This window comes from Bos grunniens, chromosome 16 (genome assembly GCF_055505025.1).
Source record: "Bos grunniens cultivar Pamir isolate PY7600 chromosome 16, Bosgru_T2T1.0, whole genome shotgun sequence".
Classification (NCBI taxonomy): domain Eukaryota; kingdom Metazoa; phylum Chordata; class Mammalia; order Artiodactyla; family Bovidae; genus Bos; species Bos grunniens.
The window spans coordinates 5,677,267-5,698,918 of NC_141180.1; the positions used below are offsets into that span (position 1 = coordinate 5,677,267).

The following is a 21,652-nucleotide window of genomic DNA, read 5'->3' on the forward strand; positions in this document are numbered from 1 at the left end:
CTGAGGCCGCAGCACAAAGGACAGAGGGGAATGCAGTCAGCATGTCCACACAGACTTTCCAGTTTGCTGATGCGGCTGAGGCCCTGTCTCCCAGGACCTCCCTAATACCAGGGGCGAAACTTCATCTCTCATCCGTGACATCGTGAGCCCCAGAGGCTACACCTTCACTCTTGGGGAAACCGGCAGAAAGGGAAGACGTGGGGGGAGAGAGGCGGGGTGACGATGGGGATGCTGCCACCTTCTCAAAGCTTCTTCCTGAGACGAGGTGCCAGAAGGCCCTGAACACGCGGGGTCCGCTTCCAGCGCCCCGGGTCGCCAAACTCCTCTGCGTCCTCTCGCCCACAGAGCTCCCACCCCCGAGCCTCAGTTCTTTCCTGTCCACGGCCAGGCCCCCGGAGCCTGAGTCAGGACACAGCGTGGCAAGGAGCAGCAGGCCCCCCGATGGGGCAGCTGCCGGCTCAGTATGGGCCTCGGGTTAATAGATTGAAGGCGGGAGGAGAAGGGGACGATGGAGAATGAGATGGCTTGATGGCATCACCGACTCGATGGACATGAGTTTGAGCAAACTCCGGGAGTTGGTGATGGACAGGGAGGCCTGGCGTGCTGCGGTCCATGGGGTTGTGAGAGTCGGACACGACTGAGCGACTGAACTGAAATGAATGGTGGCAGGTGTGGCAACCAGGATGCGCCCGGAGGCTGATCAGCCAGAGGCTTCTAGAAACATTCCTTATTTGTGCTGCCCAGACCATCGCAGTCCAGCCTACCCCGTCCACTGCTTCTGCTTTGTGCTCAGCAGGGTCAGGGGCCTTGACTATTATTTCTTGTCCTCATTTGGCGGAAATGGAGGAAGGTCAGGAGCTCAAGAGGCAGGTGGAGGGCCACCAGAAGAGACAGCGGGGGACAAGAAAGGCCCTTGTGGCTGGAGGACTGTCCCTGGAAGCAGGTAAGGCAGCTGGGTCAGTCGGCTTCTTCCGCTTTCCCACTCCCCTTTCCTCTAAAACTCGTGCCCTCTGCAGGTCTGGGAGGAGGGCTAAGGTGGTGATAGGAACCAGCAAGTGGAAGAATGTTCGTGCGCTAGAAAGGGGTCCTTCTCAGTCTCGTTCATTCCTCAGCACCTGGAGCAGGGCCTGGGGAACAGTGTTAGCTCAGGAATGCTCCCTGAATGAATGCATGCATGCAGGAAACAGCTCCATCCTGTGAGTGAGGCTCCCAGGGGCTCCTTGCTTTCAATGACTCAACTTTCCAAAGATGGGGAGCGCTCCGCCAGAAGTGGATCAGAGACAGTTCTGAGCTGGGCTGGAGCGGGGTGATGGGAGTGGGGGGCAGGCCTGGAAGCCCCGGAGCCCCTGCGGAGGTTGGGAGGCGGCAGCAGGCCAGCTGGAGGGGCTCAGGCCAGCTCGCCCACCTCGGGCGTGGATACCCTCTGTCTTGCCAAACGCACTTTCTAGGGTGCTTGCCCTTTTCTGGTGAACTGTCTCTTTGCGCACTTCAGTGAAACAAGATGGATCTGGATCAAACTTTCAGAGAGAGCAGTCTCTCTTGGCTTCCCTCCAAGATGGACGGCTTTGTGTGGGGGCAGAGGCCAAGACTTGAACACTTATTCCTTACGCAAGGTTAGGATATCTCCACGTTGGATGACGGTGAGGAGGGAGGCCCTCTCCTCCCATCCCGTAGGGCATGGACTCTTGGTGACCCAAAGTCAAGCAAGGCTCTCCAACCTTTCACCATCACAGCCTGACTTGAGTCCTGTGTAGTTTTCCTTGATCTTCCTTCCTTCTTTAGGGATGCCCCCTGCCACCGCCTTCACCAGCCCCCCTTCCCCAGTCCTCCCGAGGAATCCTGAGAAAGGCAGTGGAGCCTCTCGTGTGAGGTCTGGTGCCTCTCCTGTCCACTCTCTGAGCAGCCATCCCCTACCATTCTCCCACTCCCCCCAGACCATCAAGGACTCAGCCCCAGGGCTGGTGAGTGGTCACCAAAAGTAGCTGCTGGGAAACAGCGGATAGATGCACAGAGGTCAGGGTTGGTCATGATGCAGCTGAGATGTCTAGCTTTTACTTCTTGGTGGAGCAAAGCCCGAGGTGCCGATCTAAGCAGCAGTGTGACCAGACCACCTTCATTCGGAGCTCAGACGCAAAATGAGGGGAGGAGCTGCGCTCGTCTGTGGGCAGCACAGAGTGCCCTGCTCACGCTCCCCTTGCCCGTATCTCCTCGCCTTTCATCTCCATATATCGTGCGTGCTGAGCTGATAAGCTTTGGGTGCTATGAAGGGCAAACACTTTGGCTTAGTGCAGAAGGCCAGTCATTAGGATTTCTTTCAGGCTATTCACAGGGCCCAGAGAAACTTTTAGCAGAAGTGGATTATCAGAAGGAAGCGGTCTTGGCATGGCTGGTTGTGAATTATAATGAAAACAGCGCATTTCCTGAGTATTTTGCTGAATGCTTGTCTCGTCCCATTTGTCAGCCGCATTCAGGCAAGAAAACTGGAGCTGAGGCGACCCGGTGATGTCTGCCGTGTGGTGAACACAGCGATCCAAAGCCACACGCCAGCCATGGAAGCCAGCCCTCTGAGCTCCCCCTCCCCCGGCCACTTCCTGACAATCCAGTGTGGTCAGCAGAGTCTCTGGAAACTGGAAGGGTTTGGAGGTAAATCCGGGCCCAGAGGAGCCGGGGCCCAGAGTTAATTACAGAGGAAGTGACCCTGGTCTGGTCTCTCCCTGGTCCCACTTCCCAGCAGTGTGGCCCCTCGCAGAGCAGGGCAGACGGGACCTCTCCAGTGGCCTCTCTTCCCATCCCTCACCTTTCTCTCGTCCTTCCCACCCTCTCTGGGGCTGCCTGCAGAGAACTTGGAGCTGGCTGCTTGGATCCTCGCCAGGGTGGGAGGCCTGGAAGCTGGTGGCTGTCCAATCACCAGGGCCCTGCACCGGTGCGGGGGGTGTCCTTCCCCGGGATGCCCCCACTGCCTTCCATGGGGCCTCGGATCAGGGCGTGGAGCTTTGGTCTCTTTATCTGGAAACTACACTCAGGACGGCTGGGCATCCACGGATTTAGGTGTCAGCAGGAAAGACAGAAGCCCAGTGAGAAGCCACCCACTTGTCCTCCAAATTCAGGAGGACGCAAGAGGCAGAGAGAGAGAGGCAGAAGACACAATCTGGGGATGCTACAGTCCTCTCTACTGCGGCCAGTGCTCAGACCATCAGGAGCATTCACATACGAGCGAAGGGTCGTCTCCCCTCTCTAGGCACGAGAGAATAAAACAAAGAAAGCACAACAATAAATACTGCAGCTTCTTGAACCTATGCTCTTCAAGTATTGCTTGCTGTAAACAGTGTTTGATTTTTGTTTTCTTTTTAATTGTAAGAAACCATGGGCGGACGGGAGCAGAGTCTGAACACCCATGTGCCCCTTTCGGCTCCCGGACGGAACCTCCCGGAGGCCTGGCCCACGCTCCTCCAGGGCCCTGCCCCCACGGAGCCTGGTTTACGACGGGGATGGATATAAGGCAGAGCTGCCCAGCGTCCTTCAGGAGACCAGGCGTCCCCTCTGGGAGAGGCCCAGCTCTCATGTCTGGTAGTCACTGTAGGGAAACCTGAAGGAAAAGTACCAAAATCAGCTCCTCACTTGTTGAGGTTTGGGTTTAAAGAAAACAACCAAACAGTAGCAAAAAGCGTCGGTGCTCTTGAGACACACATGTCCGCCGGAGAAGAGGACGCATGGACGTGCGGACATAAAGCTCAGCTTGCTGTCAGCAGGGTGGAGCCCGGGGGCTCGGCCGTTCATGCCAAGTCCCACCTTCCCCACCTCTTCTGGTTTCATTGGCTGGTCTTCCTTCGGAGCGTTTGGTGCCAATGTATGCTCATTCTTCTCCTCCTCACTTCTTAGACAAAGAAGGTTTCAAGGGCAAGGAAACAATCAATTTCTCTCAGCATCTCTTTGTAGGCTTTTTTTTCCAGTTGTTGGGAACCAGGAGTTGTGCGAGGAGGGAGGGATGGGAGCAAAAGAAGGAAGGGGACAGAAAGCAGAATTAAATGAAAGTTGGACGGGATGAACAGGGAGGCTTTTTGTTTTATTTCTGGTTTTCCTTTTTCTTAAAAAAAAATTAAATAAAGTTCTCATTATTTCCCCAATATACATCAAATGAGTTTTCATGCAAAGCAGCAGTCACAGAGGCAGAACCGTGCTCAGTTGCGCCTCTCGGCTTGAAGAACCACCTTGTCCGGGCCCCTGCGTCCCTCTCGTCGTGCGTGGCTGCGCTGCCCCTGGTTTCTCCCTGCAGGGACCGGCTGGGACGAAACTTGGCTGGCGTGGGGAGAGGGGCCCTCCCCTCTCCCCGGGGTTAGGGTCTCAGGGGACAGCAAGCTCTGGGGCCTGACCCCCTTCACTTGTCTTTCCTTCTGAGACGCCCAGTGTGACAGCTTTTGCGGGTCCCTCTTCCCAGGAATGGGAGGCTCCATCTCTCAGCTCTCAATGGACATGGCGTTGATGAGCTGTTCCACCTTGTACGCCAGCCGCTGGCGCCGCGCCTGCTCGTCCTGCTCCAGTGCCCCGATGAGCTGCGGGATGAAAACAAAGGTGGGCAGGCTCAGCATTCAGCATGCGAAATGGCTTTCCCCACATCCTTCATCCTTCCATCTGCCTTTCTATCCTGCCCAACGAGCACAACTCTAAATAACGCAGATGATCACCTGAACAGGTGTATGATATACGTATGTGTGTGTATGCATGTATTTATCTAAAGCTTTTAAAACATTTGGCATACAGGAAGTGCTGTGTAAGTGTTAGCTATGACTATTACTGTGTTCAGGTACGATGCTGATGCATGACTTGTTGTCCTGAAGTTGTCTTCTTCAGGATCTAGCCATGTCCACCTGTCTGTCTGAAATATTTCAACTGACAGCTTCTGCCCAACTGCAAAGAATAGTCTGATTTGCTGTTTCAGAAGGGATGAAATTCATCATCTACTTTGATCCGGGCAACAATGATAATATTTAATAAAAGTGTTACGTATTAAAAAAGATCTTCACGACCAAGATAATCACGATGGTGTGATCACTGACCTAGAGCCAGACATCCTGGAATGTGAAGTCAAGTGGGCTTAGAAAGCATCACTATGAACAAAGCTAGTGGAGGTGATGGAATTCAGTTGAGCTATTTCAAATCCTGAAAGATGATGCTGTGAAAGTGCTACACTCAATATGCCAGCAAATTTGGAAAACTCAGCAGTGGCCACAGGACTGGAAAAGGTCAGTATTCATTCCAATCCCAAAGAAAGGCAATGCCAAAGAATGCTCAAACTACCACACAATTGTACTCATCTCACACGCTAGCAAAATAATGCTCAAAATTCTCCAAGCCAGGCTTCAGCAATACATGAACCGTGAACTTCCAGATGTTCAAGCTGGTTTTAGAAAAGGCAGAGGAACCAGAGATCAAATTGCCAATATCTGCTGGATCATCGCAAAAGCAAGAGAGTTCCAGAAAAACATCTATTTCTGCTTTTTTGACTATGCCAAAGCCTTTGACTGTGTGGATCACAACAAACTGTGGAAAATTCTGAAAGAGATGGTACTACCAGACCACCTGACCTGTCTCTTGAGAAACCTATATGCAGGTCAGGAAGCAACAGTTAGAACTCGACATGGAACAACAGACTGGTTCCAAATAGGAAAAGGAGTACATCAAGGCTGTATATTGTCACCCTGCTTATTTAACTTATATGCAGAGTACATCATGAGAAACGCTGGGCTGAATGAAGCACAAGCTGGAATCAAGATTGCCGGGAGAAATATCAATAACCTCAGATATGCAGATGATACCACGCTTATGGCAGAATGTGAAGAGGAACTAAAAAGCCTCTTGATGAAAGTGAAAGAGGAGAGTGAAAAAGTTGGCTTAAAGCTCAACATTCAGAAAACTAAGATCATGGCATCCGGTCCCATCACTTCATGGCAAATAGATGGGGAAACAGTGGAAACAGTGTCAGACTTTTTTGGGGGCTCCCAAATCACTGCAGATGGTGACTGCAGCCATGAAATCAAAAGACGCTTACTCCTTGGAAGGAAAGTTATGACCAACCTAGAGAGCATATTAAAAAGCAGAGACATTACTTTGCCAACAAAGGTCTGTCTAGTCAAGGCTATGGTTTTTCCAGTGGTCATGTATGGATGTGAGAGTTGGACTGTGAAGAGGGCTGAGCGCCAAAGAATTGATGCTTTTGAACTGTGGTGTTGGAGAAGACTCTTGAGAGTCCCTTGGACTGCAAGGAGATCCAACCAGTCCATCCTAAAGGAGATCATCCCTGGGTGTTCATTGGAAGGACTGATGCTGAAGCTGAAACTCCAATACTTTGGCCACCTCATGTGAAGAGTTGACTCATTGGAAAAGACCCTGATGCTGGGAGGGATTGGGGGCAGGAGGAGAAGGGGACAACAGAGGATGAGATGGCTGGATGGCATCACCGACTCAATGGACCTGAGTTTGAATGAACTCTGGGAGTTGGTGATGGACAGGGAGGCCTGGCATGCTGCGATTCATGGGGTCACAAAGAATTGGACACGACTGAGCAACTGAACTGAACTGAACTGAACTGCATTAACAGTGAAGACCAGCCAAAATAAGGTTTAAGAAAGCACAGGATGAATCAGGAGAGGACAGGTTGCCTTCCAAAGGAAGAGCGGGTGACTTTTTGACTCTGTGAATGTTTTCGGAATTGCCACCCATTGCTGTTGTTTAAGGATGGAGCCTGGCTTTCTGGTTGACCTGCCTGGCCCTCTCCGTGCGGGTTTCTGTCTCACCTCTTCGCTGTACTTGCTGACGTACGAGTAGATCTCATTGAGGGCACTCAGCATGTTGAACTCCACGGCGTGCAGACGGGACTGCTCGGCGAGGTAGGCGTTCATGTCCTGGTCACTGATGGCGGGGAGCTTGGCGATGTCTGCATAGTATCTGCCATAGAGAGGACAGGCTCCTTGGTGGGGGGCTCAGCAAAGACCCGCCTGTCCGTCCCCCGACCCCAGGACCCCGGAGAGGATGGGTGTCCCCTGCTGCTGCCCTGCTCCTCTTCTAACGAAGCCTGCTCTGGCCTCTGCTCTCAAGCTGAGTTTGGGGCCTGCACACTTGTTCCCCTCAGGCCAGAGTCTGCAGCGCTGTGACCAGACTCTCAGTATTCACGTTCCAGTTCAGCGCCCTGCTAGCTGTGTGTCCCTCGTAAGTCACTTGACATCTCTGCTTCATGGCCTCCTCAGTAAAAAGGGGATGATAGTAAGACCTACTTCACAGCTCTGTTGGGTACTTTACTGAGATGATACATACAACGTCTTCATCAAAGTGCTGCGTGCTTAGCTTATGCTCAGTAAAGGGTGATCAGAATGCTAAATCTGACTCAGGGGGTGCAGAGCTTCCCTTTCCTCCCCCAGCAGGAACTCTGAGCAAGGGAGAAAAAGATGAGCACGAGGTCTGGAAGGGACCACAAGCGGGGCTTTAAGTCCTTGGTCAGTGAAGCCCAGAGGAGGGAATGAAGCAGGCACTGGGGGGTGGGCCGGTCTTCGGGATACTACTGACCTCTCCACCCAGCTCTTGTAGCTGGGGATGTCCTTGGCGTAGAGCAGCTTGTTGGAAGGGGAGTCCTTGCCCAGCCGGTGCTCTGAAGTTGAGCAAGAGTCCATGAAGGTCTGGGCCACCACAGAGAGGCAGGCGTCTGTGATACTGCCCTTATGGATGTCAAATACAAACTGGGGGTTCTTGATCACGTTCACCCAGAAGCGCAGAGGGAGGCTGGAGGAGAGGGCAGAGGGGTCTCTGAGGGCTGCATCCGGGCCTGGCCCCGTGCCGTCCACTAACATTCCTCCCAACCCCACAAATGCAAAATTCTCTCCGAAGGGCAAGGGAATGGAATCACAGAAAACTGGTCCAGCCAGGGCTGCTAATTTAGCCTGAGCTTTGACTGATGCTGGAAGAGAAGGAGCCCCATTGTGCCCTAACGGGGCACTGACCTCGTGCTTCAATTGCTCCAAGGTGGGCATGGGTGGCTTCACTCCCTCCTGGAGGCCTTTTCCAAAGACTCCTGTGCCCCTGGGGTAGCCTAAGTCTAGAGGGCCTGTATCACTTTCTCAGAGCCTCAGACAAAGCCCCCAGGCTCCCAGAGGCCCCTTCCCAGTGCCCGCGGCCATTGTCGGAAGGACGGGGTGGCAGCCCCAGCCTCAGAGTGGGCACAAAGGCCCCACCTGGGTGCCCCACCTGGGTTCCCCGCCCAGAAGGGCTGGCCAGCGGCTTCCCAGGGCTGGCCCCGCCACGCTGGGTGGAGGAATGGGCTCCCCTGGGGGCAGCTCTTTCAGGGCACTCCCCAGGGCGTTCTCAGCTCTGGCCAGGGGCAGAGGCAGAAGAGGAGGCCATTGTTGGCACGCTGGGAATGACTCGCTGGGGCTCTGTGTTTTTCCCACCCTGAGAGCAACTGATCAGTCGTTAGGAGAATTCTTTCTGTGACTCATGGAATTTATAATCGGAGGAGAATGCGTTTTCTCTGCTCCTTTGGCTGTGAGGAGGATAAGCCCATTTATTCCCCTTCAAAACCAGAACAGCTGCTGTTTCTGTGGCCTTTTCCAACTTGGCCCTCCTCTCCAGCCGCCCGCTGGCCCTTAACTCTTTGGGCTCCTCTGTGGAGTGAGCTCTGTCCCGCTTGTCCTCTGGGCTGACGTCCCCTCTCTTCTTCTTATCTCCTGAATCTCCTGGACCCCAGGTCTTCCCAAATGTCTCCACGCCCCATGCCAAGTGTTGGGAAAGATCAGCTTTGCCCAGATCCAAGGCCTTCCATTAGGACTTCCGCCTATCTTTGCAGTGAAACGGGGGATCCTTCATTTAACCTGGAGGGGGCAGCCTGGGCGAAGAGGTGGCTCTGCTGGTCCACCCTCCCTTCCCCCAGCAGCTCTGGAAACCTCCAGTGTTCTCTCCTTGGGCATTAGGTACTGAGGTCTGGTATGAGGACTGTCCCTGCCACAATTCCAGGGGAGGGTGCTTCTGTGACTTGGCCAGAAACAGCAGGCATGGAGAGGAGGACCATCCAGAACTTTCTCTTGATTCCCTTGAAATCACAACGGGCCGGGCTGGGGGTGGTGGTGGGCGGAGCTCCAAAGCCATGGAGCAGCCGCAGCCCAGGCCCTGGGAATGCGGGTGGAAGGCTGGTCTCAGGGACCTGCCCCGGGGGGCTCCACACCCCAAGACCACCAGAGCCTCTTTGCTTCGCTCCACTGTGATCAAAAGCTGCGGCCTCTGGAGGGCTTGGCAGCCACAACACCCCGGAAAGGGAGGAATAGGTGGGGTCTGAGGCCGGGTTTTCCCTCAGTGTTTGGCTGGTTGCTAGGACTTTGGATTCCTAAATAACAGCCGGGGCCCATCTGCGCTGGCTCTGTTTTCCGAGGTGAGGGCTGAGTCCAGACAGCTGTGTGGGCGGCCTGCCCAACCCCAGGCCTGGCCCTCCTCTCTGCCCTCTCTCTGCTCCTTCCTGAGGAAGGTCTGTGCTCTGGCTCTTGGCCAGGCCCGGCGGGACACGAGGGCCTGTCTTCAGCGTGGTCTGAGATCCAGGTTCAAAACCCAGCAGAGAGACGTCTCATGAGAAGGGCCCAGGGGAGCCGTCTCTCCCCCTACTGGGTCTGCCCAGGGAGGGGACGGAGTCAGGCCCGCGGGACCTCTTGCCTGTGGCTTCCTGAGAACCATGGAGCCGGGGTGATCACTCGGCCTTAAAGGGTTGCGTGTACAATGGTGGGCTCAAGTCCACGGCAGGTGCAAGCTCTCCCCCAGCACTGGCCAGCCTCCCCGGCGGTCTGAGTTTAATGCAGGGCTCTCCCCATGCCAGGATGTGCCCGAGACTCTGCTGTGCTCAGGAGGCCCCACGCTGCCTGGCCTGCTGCTCGGTCGGTCTGGGATGTGGCTGTGTGTGGGTTCCCCTGGCTCCCTTTCCCGAGAACCACAAGTCAGAGAGGAGGGGGCGTGGCCTGGGAAAGGATCTCGGCCTGAAAGGACAGGAGCTCAACTGTGTGTGTGTGTGTATGTGTGTGTGTGTTGTGTGTGTCCTGGTGCTGGGCCCTACGCTGGGCGGGCCCCGCCTGGCACCTGAGGAACCACATCGGCTCTGCGGAGCGTATGTTTGTCCTAGGAGCCTTGGATTACCCAGCCATGGCAGAGAACAGGTTCCCGCTCCCCATCTCCCTGGTCCCTTCTGGGCCCTACTCTACCCTCCATCTCCCTGATCCCTTCTGGGCCCTACCCCATGCTCCACCCCCTGGTCCCTGCTGGACCCTACTCCATCCCCCATCTCCCCGGTCCCTGCTGGGCCCTACCCCACACCCCACCCCCTGGTCCCTGCTGGGCCCTACCCCACCCCCCATCTCCCCGGTCCCTGCTGGGCCCTACCCCACGCCCCATCTCCCCGGTCCCTGCTGGGCCCTACCCCACGCCCCATCTCCCCGGTCCCTGCTGGGCCCTACCCCACCCCCCATCTCCCCGGTCCCTGCTGGGCCATACCCCACGCCCCATCTCCCCGGTCCCTGCTGGGCCCTACCCCACGCCCCATCTCCCCGGTCCCTGCTGGGCCCTACTCCACCCCCCATCTCCCCGGTCCCTGCTGGGCCCTACCCCACGCCCCATCTCCCCGGTCCCTGCTGGGCCCTACCCCATCCCCCATCTCCCCGGTCCCTGCTGGGCCCTACTCCACCCCCCATCTCCCCGGTCCCTGCTGGGCCCTACCCCACGCCCCATCTCCCCGGTCCCTGCTGGGCCCTACCCCATCCCCCATCTCCCCGGTCCCTGCTGGGCCCTACCCCACACCCCACCCCCTGGTCCCTGCTGGGCCCTACCCCACGCCCCATCTCCCCGGTCCCTGCTGGGCCCTCCCCCACGCCCCATCTCCCCGGTCCCTGCTGGGCCCTACCCCACCCCCCATCTCCCCGGTCCCTGCTGGGCCCTACCCCACGCCCCATCTCCCCGGTCCCTGCTGGGCCCTACCCCACCCCCCATCTCCCCGGTCCCTGCTGGGCCCTACCCCACCCCCCATCTCCCCGGTCCCTGCTGGGCCCTACCCCACGCCCCATCTCCCCGGTCCCTGCTGGGCCCTACCCCACCCCCCATCTCCCCGGTCCCTGCTGGGCCCTACCCCACGCCCCATCTCCCCGGTCCCTGCTGGGCCCTCCCCCACGCCCCACCCCTGGTCCTGGCCTCGCCAGGCTGCAGTCCGGCCTGGGCTGCCCGCGGGGTTTACCAGTTGCTCTTCCAGGTGTGCCGCACGTCTGTGTCGTGGATGCTGTGTCTGTCCGCCTGCTCATCCAGGAAATCGAACATGTACTTGATGGCCAGGGGGAGCGCGCTGCCCCGGTGCACAGTGCTGAACAAGGTCTCGAACAAGTCGTCCACGAACTTCTGCAGGGTGCCCTGGGGGAGGGGCGGTGGGAGAGGGTGAGGTGGGGGAGGGGGGCTGGCAGCAGACACACAGGCCGGATGGTGCCTTGCTTGGACCGACCCCGCCTTGGAAATCTGTCTGCGACGCCAGGCTGTGCAGACAGGACGGCAGAGGTGGGGGGACGAGGGTCCTTCTGGGGTGTCGGGGAGGTGGGAAGGACTGATGGGCTGCAGATTTCCAGGAGGAACTGCCTCCAACCGGGAGCCACGTGCACACTTATGCTTGTGTCCACGCCAGGTGGGTGTGGGCAGAGGGAGTTTGATCGAAGACAGAAAGTGCTCCAAGCTCAGGCTTCCCACAGGGAATGAGGGGCACGGGCTGGTATGAGAGGGTGAGAGGGCATCTAAAGAACCAGCCAGAGGACTGGGACCCTCCAGCAGGAGCAGGGGAGGACCGCAGAGGTCCTGGCAGGAAGGTGTGAAAGGGTTCACTGTGTTAGCAGCCTGGGATAAGTGGGGTCTACAGTGAGGACTGGGTGAAGGGTACAGATCTAAGAATGTTCAGGCACAGCCCTGATCACCGGGCCTTGGAGGATATCGGGGGGCAGGGCCAAGGCTGGGCCTGGGGCCCACAGTTCGCAGGCTCAAGAAACATCTCTGAAGGTCAGTAAATGTCCAACCTTTTGGAGTCTCTTTGTGAGTGTGCAGTTGCTAAGTTGTGTCCAGCTCTTTGCAACCCCATGGACTATAACCCACCAGGCTCCTCTGTCTGTGGGATTTCCCAGGCAAAAATACTGGAGTGGGTTGCCATGCCCTCCTTCTGGGGATCTTCCTGACCCAGGGATAGAATCCACATCTCTTGCATCTCCTGATCTGGCAGATGGGTTCTTTACCACTGAGCCACTTGGGAAGTCTGGTCTCTTATCAGCATATTATCATCAAAATTTGAGACACATTCCCTGATGGTGTATTTCTGTGACACTTCAGGGAACAAGTCTGAGAAGCCACTGTATTAGAATTTCAGCAGCATTTTTGTTGGTTCAGTGGAGGAGAGTCCTGTCAAATACAAGCTATATATGGTTGCTATGCTTACAGGTATACTGTTCTCTGCTGGGGAGGCTGGCAGGCTGCTTTAGATCTCAGCCTCTGTCAGCATTTGTCGGGGTAGATGAGATGGCTTCCCAGGTGGCTAGTGGTAAAGAACTCACCTGCCAATACAAGAGACTCAAGAGACATGGGTTTGATCCCTGGGTCAGGAAGACTCCCTGGAGAAGGAAATGGCAGCCCACTCCAGTATTCTTACCTGGAGAATCCCATGGACAGAGGAGCCTGGAGAGCTACAGCCCATGGAGTTGCAAAGAGGTGGACTTGACTGAAGCGACTTAGCACGCACACACGTGATGGAATGGGGAAGGGGAAGCTCTCTCTTAGATTACCAGACGGACCAGGCCTTCACGCTTTTGCTCCCAGTGTGGGCAGAAAGTGGGTAGAGAAGACACTGACAGAGGAGGATGGCATATCCGTCCATCTCATATTTGCCAATAAAAACCCCAGTGTCTTCTTGAGGGGTATGGGGACCCAGAAGCCAGAGCACCGGTCCTCTGAGGAGTAACAGGGGAGCTATGGAGTGAGCTGGGCAGACCACTGTGATTTTTGCCGCAGGGTAGAGAACAGCAGTGGCCTGACCTCCAGGGAAGCACACCCCAGGACGAGGCCCTCCTTGTTCAGGTGGGTCCCCTGGAGGGGCAGAGCCCGTGGCATTCTTCCTGTGCCATGGGCCGGGTAGGGGTTGGGGCAGGACACGTCTCTGAGGTGCCCTCCCGGGGCCAGGGCAGAGCAGGGCTGTTACCTTGGTGGCCAGCAGCCGGGTCAGGTAGATCTCCGACACCATCTTGCTGCCCCGGTCCCCCTCCTTCTGGTCCCCATGGTCGTGGTTCTTCACCAGGTGCCACACCTTGACCCCGCTCTCCAGGTCCGGGGTGATCATGGGGGCCCGAGACCGCAGGCTGTCGGGGCTGCCTGTGTACCTGAAGGAGGAGTCTGAGGGGAAGGAGGCGGCGGAGGCCCGTGAGTGACTCGTTTCCTCATCCTTGCTGGTAGAATCCTTCTAGAATCCCTGGCCACCTGATGCCCTCACTAAGAACAAGCTGGTTTCGATCGGAAGGGAGCTCTTGGGGTTTCATATTTGGTGGGTTATTTTAGTGATCCTTGGCTGGTGTGAGGACAGCCTGAAATCTTGTTGCCAAAATGAGATTCTAGAAATTCTGTGAGCTGGTGTGGCCCTGGGGAATACAGGAGTACCTCCATCCGTGATGCTTCCAGCAAAGACCAATCAATAGGTGGAATGTCAGCCAGATATTCTCACAGGGGCTTGATCGAAGTGTGGGCACTAAGGTCTGTGAATGGAAAAGCTCCCTCTCGGGAGTTAAGGCTCCTTCTTACTTAGGGCCCAGAATACAGAACTGCCAGAGCCCCTCCTGCTTCAGGCCTGAGGGGCCCTTTGGCTGCACGGCTCGAAGACTAGCGCCACCCAGAACTAGAGGAACAGAAACTCCTCAGCCTCATCCTCAGAGGGTACTGGGGGCCCAGCACTCAGGGCTGGAAGGCCTGGGATGGCCAACCGAATGCCCATATCGGGATACTACTGAGAGCCAACGGGGAAGCGAAGCGAAAGCGTTAGTCACTTCAGTCCTGTCCGACTCTTTTCGACCCCATAGACTGTAGGCCCCCCAGGCTCCTCTGTCCATGGGATTCTCCAGGCAAGAATGCTGGAGCGGGTTGCCATTTCCTTCTCCAGGGGACCTTCCCAACCCAGGGAATCGAGCCTGGGTCTCCCACATTGTGGGCAGATTCTTTACCATCTGCGCCACCAGGGAAGTTATTTGGTCCGTATCACCGAGAGTAAAGGGGGGACATTGTAAATGATTCAGCCAGGACAGTAAGCACGCACTGGGACTGAGTTCTGTGAATGTCCCATCCAAGGGCCTCCTTGGTTCTGGGCCCTTCAGATGCCTCCATCAGACCTGGGCTATCCAAGGGAAGATTCATGGTGCCATCTGGTGCCACAGCCCCGAGGAGACTGGCCGTGCCGGTCTCCTTTGATTGCAGGCCAGCTGTGGCAGCGGCACAGGCTCCCACCGTCAGGAGGGGTGGGGAGCAGACCCTGGAGTCACAGAAGGTGCCCCTGGCCGCCCAGGCCGCGTCTGCGGTCCTCACCGTATCTGCTGATGGATGTCCGGGAGATGCTGGCGGAGGCGGGGATGTTGTAGGAGGAGGTCTGCTTGGGGACCAGGGCCACCACCGATCTGTCTGACACCTGAGGGGGAGACGAGAGAGACACTTTGGGTGGATGTCAGCACCTTGGGAAATGGGACTGTCGATACTTCTAGAAGCTGATGGAATAGGTAGGGGTCGAGGGTGAGGAGGTGAGGAATGCTAGGAATAATCATTGCTGCTATTCAGCATGGTAGCTACTTGCCACCTGTAGCTGTTGGGCTCTTATAGTCTGACTGGACCAAAGGGAGGTGCCCTGTAAGTGTTCGGCTCAGGTATGCTGGAAGTGTAGAAGACACACCGAATTTCAATGACTGAGCCTGAATAAAGGTATACAAACTGCCTCATGAATAACATTTATGTTGATTGTGTGTTTAAATGACAATTATTTTAGATCAGTGGTGTTACAGACAACATTGTTAACATCACGTTCATCCGTTCATTTTTACTTTTTAAATGTGACTAGTAAAAAAATGTCAAGGCATCCACGTGGTTTGCCTTGTGTTTCTGTTAGAGGGAGCTGGGGTAGCCCAGCCTACCTTCAGTTCCGTGAGTTACGCACGACTGTCCGCATTTCACAGAGGAGGAACCGAAGCCCTGAGCGGCTGAGCCTCCGCCTTCAAGGTCACATGCTTCACATACGATAGAGCCGAAATTGGTCACCAGGCTGCCGGGCTCCAGAGCACGTGTTCTCCTCATTGCATTCTAATTCGCGATTTTATTTCAAGACACCCTGGTCTGAGCCCATTTTTCCCTTTTGGCTCTGATTTCTTTCTGGCCTGGGCCCTATAATGGTTCAGCCACCTTGAGGAACTTCCCCAGAGGGCAGCCGCTCCTGGGGACTCAAGAGAGAAAGAAGGTGTCTTGCATGTCCTCTGTGAGGGTGCCGAGGCTCAGCACCCAGCCTGCAGGGCGACGGCTGATAAATGAGGCGCCATATTGAAGACATTTGGAGCCATTTTGATTTAAGATTATCCTCCATCCAATAAAAACGGAGAATCCCCAGAATTGTGGCGATCCAATTAAACCCCTAACGCAGAGGGAATAAAACAGCTATAATAATGTTATGGGCCATAAAACATTCCTATTAAACCATTTTTTATTTTAACAATTTTTATGAACTTTATAAGTTTGATTTATAGCTGCACCAGTCGTAAAACCATCTTTCTGGGTCTTAAATTGTCAGTCCCTCTCTCCCACCAAAAAGGAATTAAATGTTGGGAAGTCAAACTATAAATGAACATTAGTGCTAACGAGATTCCCTGATAGCCAGTTTTAGCGGTGGTGTTTAATTTCACCCTCCCTATAAATCTGCGGGAGCCCAGGAAGTTTTTAAAAATCTCTTTGTTAATTAAGGTTATGCAGATTTTTCTCCTGTAGGGGCTCCAAGGACCTTTGACTCCTGGGAGGGTAACAAGAGGGCAATGCTTTGACTTGATGGCATAAAGCTGCAGGTCCAAGGTTCCTCACAGTGCCTGGAAGATGCCAAGGCATAGTTACTTCCCAGCGGGGGCAGCTCCATGGCTTGCGGGCAGCTTGCACCAGGCCTGACACGGAGGGGGAACTCTCCACCTCAATCTTTCAGGAACTCTGCAACTAGCATCCTAGCAATGATACTTGAACGCCTGGCAGGGGCAAGGGTTTATTCTCCAAGGGAGAATGGATTGCATTATCATTTATGGCTGGTTGTCACCTAAAGAGAGATTCACAAGGTGACTGGAATGACCACAGTTCAACTCAGCTCCTGGTCTCATCACTAAATCTCTCTTGTCCTTAGTCTCTAGTTTTTCTCTTGACCAACACATGATGCAAAGCTGTGGTCAAGACGCCTGGCTGGGTCTGACCTTGCCTCTGCACTTACTAGCACCATGGCTTCGGGAAAGTCACTTAAGCTCTCTGTGCCTCAATTGTCTCATTTGTCAAAGGCGATAATAATTGTGTCTAGGTTTGTTGTGAAGATAAAGGCATTAGCGCGAGTAAAGGTGGAGAGCAGTGCCTGGTGCCCAGTGAGAGTCAGTAAATTCTGGGGTTACCATCACCACCACCATCATCACCACCACCATCATCACCACCACCATCACCATCACATCATCACCATTATCATCACCATCATCTTCACCATCACCACCATCATCACGTCTTCACCATCATCACCATCTTCACCATCATCATCATCACATCATCACCATCATCGTCATCACCATCATCACATCACCACCGTCGTCTTCACCATCATCATCACCACCACCACCATCACCATCACCACCACTATCATCACCACCATCATCATCACCATCACCACCACCATCATCACCATCACCACCATCACCACATCATCACCATTATCATCACCATCATCTTCACCATCACCACCATCATCACATCTTCACCATCATCACCATCTTCACCATCATCATCATCACATCATCACCATCATCGTCATCATCATCACCATCATCATCACATCACCACCATCATCTTCACCATCATCATCACCACTGTCACCATCCCATCACCACTATGATCACCAACACCACCATCACCACCATCATCACCATCACCATCATCATCATCACCACCATAACCATCACCACCATCATCATCACCACCACCATCATCACATCATCACCATCACATTACCATCATCACCATCATCTTCACCATCACCACCATCATCATCATCACCACCAGCACCATCACCACCATCACATCACCATCATCATCTTCACCATCACCACCATCACATTACCATCATCATCTTCACCATCACCACCATCACATTACCATCATCATCATTACCATCACCACCATCATCACCATCACCACCACCACCATCACCATCACATCACCATCATCTTCACCATCACCACCATCACATTACCATCATCATCTTCACCATCACCACCATCACATTACCATCACCACCACCATCACCACCATCATCACCATCACCACCACCATCACCACCATCACATCACCATCATCATCTTCACCATCACCACCATCATCACCATCACTACCATCATCATCACCACCATCAACTTCACCATCACCACTATCATCACATCATCATCATCATCATCACCATCACCACCACCATCACCACCACCACCATCACCACCATCATATCACCACCATCATCATCATCACCACCACCATCAACACCATCATCACAATCATCACCACCATCACCATCACATCACCATGATCATCTTCACCATCACCATCACATTACCATCATCATCTTCACCATCACCACCATCACATTACCATCATCATCATCACCATCACCACCACCATCACCATCACCACCATCACCACCACCATCACCACCATCACCATCACATCACCATCATCATCTTCACCATCACCACCATCATCACCATCACTACCATCATCATCACCACCATCAACTTCACCATCACCACTATCATCACATCATCACCATCATCATCACCATCACCACCACCATCACCACCACCACCACCATCACCACCATCATCACATCACCACCACCATCACCACCATCATCACAATCATCACCACCATCACCATCACATCACCATGATCATCTTCACCATCACCACCACCACCACCATTATCATCACTGTCATCTTCACCATCACCATCACCACCATCATCACCATAATCATCACATCACCACCATCGTCTTCACCATCATCATCACCACTGTCACCATCCCATCACCACTATCACCACCACCACTATCATCACCATCACCACCACCACCATCACCATCATCATCACCACCATCATCACCATCACCACCACCATCACCACCATCACCATCATCACCACCACCATCAGCAGCACCATCACCACCATCACTACCACCACCACCATCATTACCATCACCACCATCACCACCACCATCATCATCTCTCAAAGGGAAGAATATCCCTGTTGTCCCCTGTCACTCAGGGCTGACATGTGGGAAGTGCCTCGCACAGAGTAAATCTCAGTAAATATTTGAGGAATGAATGAATACATGAATGGTAAATGACATCGAGGAATTGAAAGTGCTGTGCATGATGAACACTGTAATGAAGAATATTCCATTCTTCTGACTGGGAGTCACAGGACAGACAGCCCATTCATAAGCATTAGGGCAGCAAAGACAGAGGAGCAGCACATCACTGCCTTCGAGAAACATAAACTGGGGGCGTGATGCTCTTTTCTTTTGTACTTTCTTCTTCAGTTCTAACTGGTTCATTACGACTGTGCTCCAGAATGCATTCCGCACAATGTGAAGTGGGGTGGGGTGGATCAACAGCATGATTATAGCTACTATGGAGAGGTACACGCATCCTGGTAAACCTCACCTGTGGCTTCTAACACTCCCAACCACATATGCAATTTGGGACTGTGTTTCCATTTACTCATGAGGAGCTCAGGGTTCCGGGAGATTAAAGTCACATCACCAGTGCGTGGGGAAGCAGGGGTTTAAATAGCGCTCACAAACCCTTTTCTCTTTCCACTATACCACGCGCTCTCCATTTAGGGTGGGAGTCCAGGCCAAGTGTCAGCATGGTGAATGCAAGTTAGTTAGGAGGATGGAGCCTGGAAGGGAACGTTTTGGGAATTTTGCCCCTCCCCTAGCTTTCTGTGTGCACCAAGAGGCTCCCAGCCAGGTCCTGCTGGCCTTTAGGACCTCAGTGTGTGAGAGCCCAGCGTGCCAGCCCTGCACACCCTCCCCACGTGAGGCAGGGACAGAGGGTGATGTTATTAATCAAGCAGTCCCCCAGGGTCCTGCAGCCTGAGGCGCTTCCCCTGGTTGGTTTAATTTCCCTCGCTGACTCTCCTTTCCAGCTTCTATTTTAGTAGTTTTTTTAGAATCCCTAGCAGCCTACCTGTGCTTAATCTTATAGAGGGCCCAGCTGTGACCAGTTACCCTGTGAAGCAAGCAGAGTGAGAGCTGATACTTCTTGGATCTTTTGTTCTTTTGTTGGGATTTTTCTTTTATGACTGTTCTTTTAGTGTGTCTGCCGGTGCGCCGAACGCTCTACCTACTATATTCAGTCTATTCTTCACCACTTCATGGGGCAGGGATCACCATTAACTCCATTTTACAGATGAGAAGAGCGAGAGCTTAAGCCGCTTCCCCAAGGACACCAGCTGGTAAGCGGCAGAAACTAAGACTCAATTCCCTGCTTCGTTGCAGGCGCGAAGTGGAAGGTAAGCTGCATTAGTCAGAAGTCAGAGAAAGTGGCAGACGCCTCTGAACCTGTCCTTGAAAGACGCGATTTTTCTGCACGAGAAGAGCTACACTCTGTATAGGATGGGAAGGTCCCACCAGACCCCAGAGCAGTTAAGCCAGTTTCTCAGGATGAGTCTGGACACTCGTGTTTTTACACCCCCCAGTAATTCTAATCAGCAGGCGGGGCTGGGAATCACCGCTCTGGACTCAGGGAGGAGTCAGATAGGGGGATGCGCTGTGCTGTGCTTAGTTGCTCAGTTGTGTCCGACTTTTTGTGACCCTATGGGCTGCAGGGGCTCCTACAGTCCATGGGATTCTCCAGGCAAGAATACTGGAGTGGGTAGCTGTTCCTTTCTCCGGGAGATCTTTCCGACCCAGGGACTGAACCCAGATCTCCTGCAGAGCGGGTGGATTCTTTACCAGCTGAGCCACCAGGGAAGCCCAAGAATACTAGAGTGGATAGCCCATCCCTTCTCCAAGGGATCTTCCCAACCCAGGACTTGAACCAGGGTCCCCCACATTGCAGGCGGATTCTTTACCAGCTGAGCCACCAGGGATTCCCTGGTAGATAGGGGTGACAGGAAAACTCTTTTAGGGCTTGAGGGCCTTAGAGCAAACCTTAGAGGGAGGGGGCATTTCGGGAAGGCCCGGGTCCCTGGCGCAAAGCCCCTCACCTGATAGTGCATGAGTGTGTTCAGCCTCTTCCAGTCGCCCTCGATCTTGGTCGTGATGTCCTCGTCCTGTAGCACGACCCTGGCGATCCGGCCTTGTCGCCACTCTGGGAGGAGGGGCGGGCAGCAGTGTGAGGGGCGGGGGCCGGGACTGCCCCGTGGGGCATTCTCTGGGGGCCTGGCAACCCTGGCTCCCGCAAGCGGGGACGATGACAGCACTTAAGACGTCCAGGGCTCCGTGGGTGCAAGGCTGGGAGGAGCCTCCTGAGAGGCAGCCACGTCTGAGCAGGCAGTGCCCTGGGAGAAGTGTTTCACCCGGCTCCCCACCTGGGATGGGGGACCCAGTCAGGCCCCCAGGAGGGGCCATCTGCTGGGCAGGGCGTCCCGTCCTCCCAGTCTGCCCCCAAGCCCCAGTGCCCTCAGGAGGCTGCCCTGGTGCAGCCAAGGCCAGGACTCCTACCCAAGTCCATGTCCACAGCCCTGGGCCGCTGGGAGTAGGGCACGTTCTTGTAGACTGCATCGAGGATCTTCTCCTTGACCTGCGTGATGGTGTCACAGTTTAACACCTTCACTGGGATCTCCGGGCTGTTCTCGTTGTCAGGATTGACGCAGTTCAGAATCTGCAGGTGGTGATCGAGGGTGGGGGAGGGGATATGTGAGTCGAAGACGTCATTTGAGGGTGGGGAGTGCGGCCCTGGAACCTTCTCTTACCCAGGCTCCTCCTCCTCCTCACAGGAGAAACGAGCGTCTCTCTGTCTGCGTCTCAGTTTCTCCCACCTTCCAGCCATCTGCCGATGGCAACCTGAGTCCTTCTGCCCACTCCTCTACTTCTCAAAGAACCAGGACTCCACCCTGTAGCCCCCAATGGCTTAGGGGAGGCTGCCATCCCGGGTCCAGGCATCCTAAGGGTTTAGGGGTGGTTGCAGGTGGGTTGACCTCCCGCCTCCCTGAAGTCTCTACATTGGAAATCAGCAGACTTCTTCTCCATCATGCCAGCTTCCCCAAGCCCGATGCTGGGCAATCTAGGGTAAACTGAGGCAATTGGAGCTCTTTGGGTCCACGCAATGAGATGGGGAAGAGGAGCCCAGGCTGGCGTGCCCACCCTTGG

The 21,652-nt window shown here is 54.6% G+C and overlaps 1 protein-coding gene across 4 annotated transcripts in view; it reads right to left on the reverse strand.

The window, feature by feature from the left end:
- Positions 1–4,042: 4,042 nt before the first annotated feature.
- Positions 4,043–21,652, reverse strand: part of PLXNA2 (plexin A2) — a 233,673-nt gene continuing 216,063 nt past the window's right edge. For all 4 annotated transcript variants that reach the window (XM_086342251.1, XM_086342252.1, XM_086342253.1 and 1 more), the window contains 8 exons: positions 21,005–21,164; positions 20,548–20,651; positions 14,599–14,698; positions 13,232–13,422; positions 11,246–11,415; positions 7,558–7,770; positions 6,792–6,942; positions 4,043–4,550 (listed from right to left, as the gene is read on the reverse strand). In XM_086342251.1, the coding sequence (XP_086198377.1) occupies positions 4,455–4,550; positions 6,792–6,942; positions 7,558–7,770; positions 11,246–11,415; positions 13,232–13,422; positions 14,599–14,698; positions 20,548–20,651; positions 21,005–21,164 (1,185 nt within the window). In that variant the 3' untranslated portion in view covers positions 4,043–4,454. The remainder of the gene's footprint in view (positions 4,551–6,791; positions 6,943–7,557; positions 7,771–11,245; positions 11,416–13,231; positions 13,423–14,598; positions 14,699–20,547; positions 20,652–21,004; positions 21,165–21,652) is intronic.